This window comes from Mytilus californianus, unplaced genomic scaffold (assembly GCF_021869535.1).
Source record: "Mytilus californianus isolate M0D057914Y unplaced genomic scaffold, xbMytCali1.0.p SCAF_5, whole genome shotgun sequence".
Taxonomy (NCBI): domain Eukaryota; kingdom Metazoa; phylum Mollusca; class Bivalvia; order Mytilida; family Mytilidae; genus Mytilus; species Mytilus californianus.
The window spans coordinates 97046988-97059474 of NW_026262701.1; the positions used below are offsets into that span (position 1 = coordinate 97046988).

The 12487-nt window shown below is 32.2% G+C and overlaps 1 protein-coding gene across 8 annotated transcripts in view; it reads right to left on the reverse strand.

The window, feature by feature from the left end:
- The window catches only part of LOC127700332 (sushi, von Willebrand factor type A, EGF and pentraxin domain-containing protein 1-like), a 98944-nt gene that overhangs the window by 7955 nt on the left and 78502 nt on the right, over positions 1-12487 (reverse strand). For all 8 annotated transcript variants that reach the window (XM_052203746.1, XM_052203744.1, XM_052203748.1 and 5 more), the window contains 9 exons: positions 11906-12115; positions 11142-11373; positions 10397-10487; positions 9795-9879; positions 8118-8279; positions 6299-6460; positions 5047-5088; positions 2303-2425; positions 1106-1385 (listed from right to left, as the gene is read on the reverse strand). In XM_052203746.1, coding sequence (XP_052059706.1) covers positions 1106-1385; positions 2303-2425; positions 5047-5088; positions 6299-6460; positions 8118-8279; positions 9795-9879; positions 10397-10487; positions 11142-11373; positions 11906-12115 — 1387 coding nt within the window. The remainder of the gene's footprint in view (positions 1-1105; positions 1386-2302; positions 2426-5046; positions 5089-6298; positions 6461-8117; positions 8280-9794; positions 9880-10396; positions 10488-11141; positions 11374-11905; positions 12116-12487) is intronic.

Below are 12487 nucleotides of genomic sequence, written 5' to 3' on the forward strand. Positions count from 1 at the left end.
TTAACTTTTTCCAGTGAACCATGAAAGAGGTCAAGGTCAGATGACACCTGCCAGTTGGACATATACACATTACAGTCATTACATAAACCAAATATAGTAGACCTATTGCTTAATTATAGTATCTGAGATATGGACTTGACCACGAAAACTTAACCTTGTTCACTGATCCATGAAATGAGGTAGAGGTCAAGTGAAAACTGTCTGACAGGCATGAGGACCTTGCAAGGTACGCACATACCAAATATAGTAATCCTATTACTCATAATAAGAGAGAAATTAACATAACAAAATCTTAACTTTTTTTTCAAGTAGTCACTGAACCATGAAAATGAGGTCAAGGACAATGGATAAATGACAGATGAAAACTTCATATCATAAGGCATCTATATACAAAGCATGAAGCATCCAGGTCTTCTACCTTCTGAAATATTAAGAACTTAGTTAACGCAGCCGCCGGATCACTATCCCTATGTCGAGCTTTCTAGAAAGCGACAGAAGTCACAGGCTCGACAAAAATCATGTACTTTTAGTCACAGTGACCTTGAAACTTTTGACCCCATAACCATCTTCTTCCCTTCCCTTCATCTTCAATCTGTATAAGCATCATTCCAATAAAGCAAGGGAAACTCAAACTAAGGTCTGGAAACCATTTTTTCCATTTTTTTCTATTTTTAGTAACAGTGATCAATAGCCTTCTTGTCCTTCTTTATAGTTTAAATCTGTTTAAATTTCATTCCAATCAAGCAAGGGATGCTCACGTTATCATCTGGAAACCCATTGATTTGGACACACAGAGGGTCGGACCAACAAAGCAGGTACCATTATATGCTCCTTAAATGTTTTAGGGGAGCATAAATTATCAAGTTTATCAATAGAAGTTACTGTAAATTCAGAAATTATTGCGTGCATTTATTATTGCAATTTTTTAAGATTGGACAAAAATGCTAGACTATTTATTGCGATTTCAGGAAAATCAGCATACTCAGATATATGTATCAGAAATCTGAATGCAAGTTCTAATTATTGCGATACTCACCTTGTCGCATTATTCGCAATAATAAAAATCGCACAGTAATTTCTGAATTTAGTGTATTTAAATACTGACCTGCCATCAAGTTTCTCTAAGAACACAGGCACAGTTAGTGATATATCTGTATGAACACTACGTGTATCCTCTCCAGAATAGTCATAATGTGCTTTAGTGTCATAGTATGGTTTACTGTCAGGTTTACGGTGCACACGGTGATGTGGTCTTATTCCTCGTTTTTCTCTGATATCATTCAGCCTATAACTAGTGAAATGCAGATCTGTCTCACCATATCTGTTGACATATCTGAATGGTGTCTTATCGTCAGGTTCAACTATTCCTTTACCAAAGCAAGGCACTTGAATAAAGAGAAAGTCATGGAATAGATTTGATCAACATTTCAATGCTGTACTTCTGGATGAACTCAAAATATTTTTGGTTGCAAATATAGATACAAAATTTCAAAATTTCCCTGCAACTTTTCTTCACCAGGGTGCTTCATAGTTTGTTGTACTGTTGGTGTTGCCCACTGTTAATGGTTTTCTGATAAAAACTACATGGCTACTTTTATGTTTAGAATGTATCATAAATGACTTTGCTCCCTGTTAAAGGCCTCACTGTGACTTTGAGTTGAAGAACATCAATAAAAGTGCTGTTCCTTTGCTTTTTGTGAGTTATTAGCTGTGCATGTACTGACTTTGTGTCATGGATGGATGGATACCCCATATCATTTGTTTTTCTATTATAGTGATTTTTACTTGCCTATTTTTTATAAAACATTGTTTTTTAATTGTTATAAAATATAATTACCCCCTAACCTGAGCCAAAATATTAACTTCATTTAACCGTCACAATACAAATAACCCTTTATATAGTTAAATCTATCACTATAGCAGCAGAATTAGTTGCAATATGAGGAGAGGGGGAAATTAAATATTCCTAGAACTTTGGAAGCAATTTTATGTTACAGAACCCTCTCCCTAATACAAACAAGCCAATGTTTTCTAACATCTATCCCTTGTAACAGAACAGTAGTAACAGGAGGAGTATGGGGTAAATAGATATTCCTAGAGTAATTCCAACAACTTCTGTCACTGAATCATCCCTTTCTACCCAATGCACACAAGCCAATGTTTACTTATCTCCTTCCCTACAGCAACAGAGCAGAAGAAACAGAACTAGTACAGAGATAATAATTATTCCTACACCTCTTGCATACATTTTTGTCACAGAATCCTCTCCAAAATACACATGCACAAACAAATGTTAACTTACATCTATCCCTACAGCAGCAGAACAGGAGTAACAGGAGGAGTAGGAGAAAAATAAATATTCCTAGAACTATGGCAGCAATTTCAGCACTACTTAATCCACCTCCGTCATTGGTTGATTGACCACCTAAAAACAAAAAGCAAAATAAATTATACTGAATGTAGTGAGGTAGAATATTGATAGTAAGGGGAATTCATAGTTTCAGGGGAGATAATTTGTAACAAGATAATGACAATCAATGTCCTCTACTGGTTTTGATCAAGATGACATTGTTATGTCTGAATCTTATCCCAGGACTTCAAATCTGAAATTTTATAATTACACAGAATTACACATAGATTTTTATTGAAGAGACGACAAAACATTACTTTTGCCAGAATTTTAAAGTATTTCACTCTGCATTTAGATTTCAGTGGTAGACCTTGTAAAACAAAGGTATTTGGAAGGTGACGTTCCCGCAAAATATGAGGCACCAATTGGGGAAGTACGAATCTGCATTTTGTTTAAATCATGACCAAGCCTTGGATGATTGAGATGACATTTTTAAATATGTGCAACCACACAATATGAAGTTATAAGTGAGATAATGAACTAAATCGAAAATTTTGATCATTGTCATTATCCAACAACTGTTCAATATATTTTTATTTCATACACCTATATCCTGCAAATTAGTTTAACCAGATGTGTTTGTGCTTATTGATTTTATAAAATTGGAATGTTTTCGTTGTTAATCACTGGACAATTGATTTGTCTAATTAAGCACTATGTTATTCATATTTTACATCAGATATATTCAAATCGAAAATGATGTCTGATTTACTAATTCATGTTTTTTTTGGCATTCAATATTTTGCCCTCCCGACATTCTAAAGGTAAGCTGGTGCCATCACTAATTCAGTTTCTACATTTCCAGTAAACTGTACAACTTTGTTCAATATTTTAAGGGGGTTCTTCACTCCTTCAAACAAAATATATTCCCTTTGTATATATCCTGTATACAACGAGTTAGTGTAACATAATATTAGTGAATTTATTGTCATGTATAAATACTAATATAAACAAATATGAAGTTTACAAGTTATTCGCAAATAGGATTAGGAACACACTGTGACAATCAAAATCAGGAAAATAAATATATTATCAAAATTTTTAATAAGTATCTGTCAATCTCTGTATTAACTAAAATATCAATAAATTTTGATAAAACCACCTAATGCCATATGGTGACCTATAAATAGTTACATCTTGATTTCTGGTGGATAGTTGTCTCAGTTTATAACGATTTTATTTGCTCAGAGAGACAAATTAAAGATCGCAAATAAGTGTATCCAACTTATGAAGTCTTCTCCTCTACATAATATAACAATTACAATTGTACAGAACATGCACAGTTGAGTAGATCTATCTTGTCTCATTGGCAGCCATACCACATCTCCTTATTTTTATAAATAAGTCATGCTATTGAAATACACTGTTATACCTTCACTTCTGAATGTTGATATACCTCCATTGCCAAATGTCATGACAATTCCTAAGTTTGTATATCCAAGTTTTTGTGTATAAACTCAGTTAAAGAACAAATTTAAATATCAACCTAACTTTAAAATTTCACCTACAAATTTCATTGTATTTATAAAGCAGATTAAACAACTAAACAGATTAAGATAAAAACGTCAGTTTATAATCTTCAGCTGTCTTTCTATTTTATTTTAAATATGGATTTTAACATTTGTGATCGATATACATACATGTATATATGTTCCGATTTTAAAATAATCAAACCCGCCTACCGTACTTAAATGCACTTATATGCACTCAACATGTTTTATTTAAATTCTCGCAAAGTACAGTGTAGCTAGCACCTCTAAACAATTTTTATTTGTGTGACCATGCACAATTTTTTTAACATAATGCTCATTTTGAACTTATAAGTATGATAGTATGGTTACTATTAAAAGTAATTTAAAGTTTTACATCAGCATTTTCTTTAAAATGGGTGCAGGTATTATTTATTTCAAACTAGGTGTACATATTTTTCAACAGGATACCCTTTAATAGTGCTCCACTATGGAGGAACATATAAGAAACTGAAGTGAACTGCTGTATTAGAACAGAAACTGATATTCAATATTCACGAATAATTCACTTGTTTTATGATAACAAAAGACTACAAACAACACTTGATTTAAATAGATTTTTTTAAGTTGGGATTGGTTAAAATCAAACATGATCAAAATAACATTTAATATTAGTTTAAATCTTTATAATCAACTTAACACCTGTAAATAATTACTTCAATAGAAGTCCTAAAATGAATTAATAGTACCTGACCACACCTGCAAATGTCCTTAAATATTTCATTTTAAAACAATTGTTTAATGAAAAACAATAATTGGACGTAATTTCCTTATCATTTTTTTATGTAACTTTTTGCCTTCAAAAGTAAAATCATCTATAATTTCTTATGATGATTTCTCATTAATTGAAACAGGTAAAGGAGAACTAATATGAAATAAAAGATATCTTCAGACCCTTAGGCATAATTACACTATATGGAGTACGTATTCTGCTCTTCAATATTTAAAACAGTTAGCTTCATAATGCTGATGCCTGATTAGCATCATCATGCCTTACATTCTGGGACATTTGTTGCAAGGAAGAAAAAACTAGCAATGCATAAAATTTAAGATAATGATGACAAAAGAGTGCTAAATATAAAATTCTGATTCCTTAAGAATACTTACTATCTGGGATTTGGTCTGCAGTTGTTGTAATAAGGGATGGATCTATAAATAACATAAGAAAATGAAAGTAAGTTGAATTAACAGATTCATGCATACATTTTATTAAATATTGTAAAACTTGATTTATTTTACCTTGATCCCTGTTGTAGAAGAAATTGTTATACACTACAACACATATTGGACAGAATAATTATGATTTTAAATTCAGTGGTTTTAAAAAAACATGACATGTAACAAGGGTTCTAGAATGATATTTTCCAGTTATGACTGATTTAAAATTCAGATTACTGAGAGCTTTTCCAGAATTAATTGATTAGAGGAAAAAGGGGGGAGGGGGTTTGGGTCAGACGGAACTTTAATTAAAATTTTATGGGTGGTGGTTATTTTAGACTTATAGCCTTAACATTTAAACAATTATACGAAATAATCAATTAAGATTTGGTGCATGGAGGGGTAAAATAAAAAGTGACTTCCCCCACCCCATACATTTATTTCTGGAAAAGGAAATGAAATACCTATTTTCAGTCTGAATTACAAAAAAAAACATTTTGATTTACTGTGGAGTCATTTATTTTTTCGGGGGTACCAATTTTTGTTAATTCAAGAAACATTTTTTTTGTGGATACTTGACTTCGTGGTTGTGCCAACTGGCCAAAGTCTGCATATAAGCCTATAGAAAATTTGTTTTTTGTTGAATATTCAAATTTGCAGTCAAAATTGGTATTCACAGTACTGCAATTTGAAGCTGTCAGAAGCAACCCAAAATGTGTCAAATCAGAATTTATTCAAAATTTATAATCAACTTGTTACTTTCAGTTTTTCAAAATCAAAAGTAGCATGAATGATTTCTGAGGAATTTGCAATTTTAAGTCATTAAACTCATTTCAATTTTAAACTGTTGCATCTCACAAGTCATTTTTAAAAGTTTTTACAAAACAGATAAGAAATTTCAAGGAGTTTAGGCTGTAAAGCCGTTGACAAAGGTTTGTTAACCTTGATCATTGTGACTTTCAAGTCCTCAAAAAAATGACTGAAATGGTGTAAAAAATGTAAGGCAATATATTAATTAGTCTCTTTTAAAAAATAATCAAAATCTGAAAATATATTTGTCTGTTTTTCAAGATTATTTGTATTTGTTCTGTGACCAATATGATTTCTTCTGTTTGTGATTAAAGGTGTACAATTGGAAAAGATTCTGAGACATAAAATCCTTACAGAAATGAAGAAGACCTGTTAAACATGTATAACTTACCAAGGCAGTCTCCTGCTTGAGACGATCCAAGTCCAGCAGTGGTGAGACCCACATCACATCCTAGACAATGGAACGATCCTGGTGATGGTTGATAATATCCCACTGGACAGAAAACACATGCACCAGTGGATAAGGAAAAATGCCACCCAACTGTACAAGATTCTGTGAAAAAACAACAAATCACAGTAAATAAATTGACATTCTTATACATTGAAAAAGAGAGAATAATGACCATTATTTGTAGAAAGACAGACAACACCATGACCAAAAGAAAACAGAAGAACAGACAAACAAACTTCTTACAGCAATACACAGAACAACATAAATTCCAAGGGAAACATCTGTACATAAATATATAACTACCGGTAAATAAAGAGACTGCAACACCAAAAATTGATGCCACAAAGACATTACATCACAAACCAATTTCAATTGCATCATATATTTATATATATGTATATACGCATCATATATAAATATATATATTAAACAAGTCTAAATTGAAAACAACATTCAAACCTATGATTGCGTTGGATAAAAACCGCAATTTTTATACGTGTGCATGCAAAACAAATTTCTTGGTAGAGGGATCTAAATACAGCACAAACAACATTTTCCAAAAGACCAAAAAAGTGAAAAAGTATATTTTAACAAAACGCATTTGACTAGCAGGTAAGAACGGATGTTCTTAAACCCTGCTGACTGCCATAGCGATTGCCAAATAAATGGATCACCAGATGTAACAAAATGGATCTTAATTATTAATTTAATACCAAACAGAAAACAATAAACTTGCGGAAATGATGGTATACCGCAAACATGAGGTGCGTTATATATATATAATAGCAAGGATTATTAAAAATATGCATGTTAGTATCTACAGACTATTGGTAAACTTGAAATATGTTGTCTTCATGATATTTTCCCCCAAACAACCCTTTTTACGCATATTGCATAGATTGTTAGTGCTGGACAGAAAAAATTTGTTAAGATAGAATACATGAATAACTGTGTAACAAACTGAAAAAATATTATTCCATTGTTGACCTACATTTGCAAACATTTCCCACAATGCAATATGTTATTAAACTAAATGCTTCATTGTGACAAGTCTCATATGAATAAGCAAGCAAATACTATAAACATGGATATTAATGTGGGTTGTCATTTATGTGATTTCATTGCATCAAATTTTGGCATGGGGGTGAAATTTGTTCATCACACCATAAGTTAACCATTCATGCCATAATTGTTCCTTTCTATGAACTATTTGCATGGGCATACATTTTTGTGTATTTTACATGATCACAAAATTAGCAAAATTATCCCCAGCCTAAAAAGTTCCATGTTCACAGTAGTCCATTTTCCATATAGACAGGGATACAGCATGTTCTACCCTGAGTTGTTTCCCTTTCAAAAATTTCTAAAATTGGATACAAAGTAGTTAATTGGAAAATAGACTAAATTGTCTGTGAAAGTGGACGTCTTTGTTTGCTGTCTGTCATATTTGTTTTTGTTCATTGCTGTAGTAAAAATTGAGGTGAATGGTTTTCTCTTTTGAAGTGTTTTACATTTTGTCAGGGCCTTTTAAAGTTTACTATATGGTATGGGTTTGTTCATTGTTGAAAACGGTACTGTGACCTATTTGTTTACATCCCTGCCCCTTTGGTCTCTGGTGGATAGTTGTCTCATTGGCAATCATACCAAATCTCCTTATTTTTGTATTGAGGGGTTAATCCACTTACATATTATATCTACCAAAATTATATAACAAATGTTTTTTTTTCACTTTAGTAGTAAATATCAATATTACACTTACCGAAACATAATGTATCAGCCTGTGTTCCAGTGTTGTATGTTGTTTGCCCTGATGGACAACTAACACATGATGTTTGACCTGATGAACTTTGATATTGACCAATGGGACATTGCATACATTTGGCAGTTCCACTGTCATAAAAACTACCAGGAGCACAAGAAACTGAAAAAAAAATAATATAACAAGTAAAGCAGGAATTATAACATAATTTGCTTCTGTGCAATCTGTCAAATTTAAACACATATGGTACTCGGAAAATCAAACCACATATGCATAATTTCTTGGCTTCAATGCCAGCCATCATATCTATCAAAGTTTACAATATGGACAGTGAAAAAAAAAATAATACTGAAGAAAATCTATTATATCTGCATACCTGAAATGAATTGTGCACATTGTCCTTAATGTCATTTTTCAAACTAAGGTCTCAAGCTTAGATTGTTAAAATATCATGTGGCTGTTTTATTTCCTTGTATTGTAACAAACTTTAATATGAAAATCATTTTGATTCATTTGACACTATGGATAAGTCAAAAAAACAAAAACAGGTATAAATGTCAAAATTATTCAAATGATCTTTGTGACCATCAAATCCCAAGTCAATAACCAAAACTTATATCAAGATAACAGTTTTCTTTCTCTTTCATAATGCATTTGAAAAGCAACTATTCTTAAATATGTAACTCACTGCTCAGGTTGCAGGTTCTTTAAAATAATATTTAATGTGTAATCTGAGTGACACAGCAATATTTTTAGAATCAATACAGCAATGTATCACATCTCTGTATTTACTATGAAACAAGTTCCACTGTGAGCTATGGCTAATTAATGATACCCCTGCTATAAGTATTCAGTTAGGGCTATTCCAGAAAAAAATAAATGTAGGGTTATGATGGTACTTGAATTACTTTTGTATGGGTTGGGGCAGGTCACGAAGTTCAAATTGTGCAGTTATGCATGCAAAGAAAAATGCAATTGCACAGGTGAAGGCCATATAAAAACAAGCCTTCCAAACCCCAAACCCCCCATATTATTTTTTTCTGTAATACACTTTAACAAGATGCTGATGGGTGACGGATGTGAAAACACATAACATGGTATAGCATGCTCACATGAAAAATGATTTCAAATTTCAGAAAGCCTTGAATTGAAGTCCTTGTGAAAAATGCAATGAAAATGTCATCCATAACCATTGGGTAAGAATATAAAAGTATTCCATGAACAGGAAGTTGATAAACAATTAATCTGATAATGCATTATACAGTATAACATGAAGCTTGATACCAAATTTCGGAAGGTTCTGATTAATAGTTCCTTATGCAATTAAATTTAACAGGACGAACTGAAGGACAGATACTCACAGATGTATATCAGTATACCCTCTCATTTGGAAGGGAATATAATAACTTTGTACAAAATTTGCCCTATTTTTCCTATAGATTAGTATTTCAAAAATATGCGAAAAAGAGATTTTCATTTAGAACAGTAATATTTTTGTATTTATCAAAGAAATTATCACCTATATGTTGACCTTCTACATAGTTGTGTGAACTGTTTCATGAAGTCAATAGCAAATGACCACACAAATAACCAAGTATACGTTGACCCTTGACATAGTATTACTTCCAAATTGGACTTTATGTGTGTAGTCCCAATAAAATATCTTAAGTAACTTACCACAGAAATTACCAACTATTTGTTGACCTTCCACACAATATGGTACCAATGTTATTTCCATAGTGGACTGTCTGGGTGTAGCTTCCTGTTAATGTAAAGAATCAACATATTGAATACGAGAGTAGCCTAGTTTGTTCAAAGATTTTCATGGCATATTCTAATTATTTAACAGTAATAGCATTTATTGTGAGACATTTATTCTTAGTGTTTCAAATCATTTTTGCAAATCTTCATTTCTTTAAAATGAATTATATATATATCAAAAGAAATTTTGATAACCTATTTTGTTTTTGATATATAATATATATGATATGGATAACATCATGAAATGAAGGAAATCTTAACTTGGATTAAAACTGGTGGCTATGACCTATGATATGAATATTAACTATTGACTGGCACACAATGATAGCAGAGGTCATCCCTCCCAAGTCACATCCATAGTGCAAGTTTCTGAATCATCATGTACAGCAACAATTTCAGACCACTGACTTGGAGTTTATAATCTAACAAGAACTTCTATAAGTTATTGAATATGTGATTGTCATCTACAACAGCAATGGCTAGTAGTTTATAATCTAACTAGAACTTCTATAACTTACTGAATATGTGATTGTCTTGTCATCCACAACAGCAATGGCTACAACATCTTCTGGACTTCTGCTCACAGACTGTGTGTTTATAATGGGATCCCTGCAATGTAATGTGAAACACTTATATTTTTCTGTTCTTAAACACTATTTTAGCCCCCCCCCTCCCCCCTCCCCCCCAAAAAAAGATTAAACATCCCTTTAAGTCTATGTTATTTCTTATTAAACTTAGGTGAACTTGATAATATGTGCATTTTATTTCTTTTATCTGACTGAAATTTCAACTAAATTTAAACATCAATACATGTCATACAAAGAAGATTTTACACTATAAATGCTTGCTAAATCAACAATTTCAATTAAAAAGTGCCTGTACAAGAACCTATTCTTTAGCAAAATCATAAGATATATGGGTAATGGAGGTAAGGAAACGCTCTGGCAGTTCAGATTACTACATTCCCCCTACTTACTTCAAAGTATTAAACAGCACTTCTGCTTTAACCAAGAACCTGGACTTACAGGATACTAAGACAAGAATACTCTTACAGTTAACTACATTCCCCCTCACTTCCATCATTTCTTATCATACTTATTTCAATGTATTCAATGGAACCTCTAGACAGATTTTGGTCTATTCGTCACTTTTTATTTTATTGCTGTGGTGTTATCTGTTTAGATTGGACTAGATTTTTGATTGCCCCTAAATATCTGTTTTCTCTTTTCATTACAACACTCCCCTTCTTTCTCTCATACTCACTTTACTGTATTAAAGATGACCTCTACTTCAGCCAGAGTACTGGACTTACAGGTGACTGCAACAGGTATACTTTGACAGTTGGGACTATTACACAGATTCTGTTGCCACTGACCATTGACACTATTAAAAGAGGTACGTATCTGTGACTGTAACGATGTTATATAAGACTGACAGGAAGTTGTCAGATCATAATCCATCTTCAGCTGGACATTAACTGTTCGACTTATAGCAGCTGGAAAGACAGAATAGTAAAACATTGGTATCTTCTAAAAACATACATAATTTTTCTTAGATAAAGCATAGCCATGTGTAAACTTGCTTTGAAATATTATCTTACAACTCTATTTCATGTTGCATGAATGAATGAATACTTTATTGCAGAAAGTATTAAATATGCTATAGCAACGAAAACATATTTACAGCATGATTACATGATGAAACAGCTCTATTCAATGTTAAGCTTATTACATATAAATATATATTGTTTTATACAGTCTTCTATTGTTCAGTATTCAATTCTATGTACTATCACCAGACAGTCTAGAAACAAACATATGCACTTTTTTATTATAATTTATATAGTTACAGCATAAAAATAATGTCATTTTACTTGGCTTGATAGTGTCTCTTAAAAATCAATAAGATAGTAACCATTTTATAATTTTCTTAACTAACTGAATTGTCATTTCGTAAGTAGCTGAATGGCCCTGGTGAGACATTAAAGCACAATGGAAGGGGAGATAAATGTTTTTAAGTATACATACAAGCACAAGGCGGGTATGAGAATGGTTCCAATCTTTCCTCTGTATCATACATGCCATATTTACTACACGAGTAATAGTATGGCCCTGGTTGTGATGGTTTGTGGTCAATCTGGTTACAACTAATTGTACATCTCTCACCATCTGACAGTGGACTACAAGACTCTGCGCCACCAGCAGGGTTAGCTGGGGATACTGAGGAACATGATCCTCCTGAAAAAATATAAATCATTAAATACATGCACTTGGTACATCTCTCTGACAATGAACTAATGAGGTCACTATCACTATAAGGGTTACAGGGGCTATTGAGGCACATGAACCTCGTAAGAATATTATAAAATTAATGGTACCAATTTTACTGCACCAGATGTGCATTTCAACAATTAATGTCCTCTTCAGTGATGCTCAAGGTAAAATATTTGATAATACAAAACCTAATAAAATGTTGGATGAGCTGATCCAACCAAGAACGACCTAAAGAATAGCCAAATCCAGAAAAGGAGTCGAGCTTTGCATGAAGAATATATATTCCTCAATTTAAATGATTACCAAAATTGCACATAATAACACTCATGTCTTAGT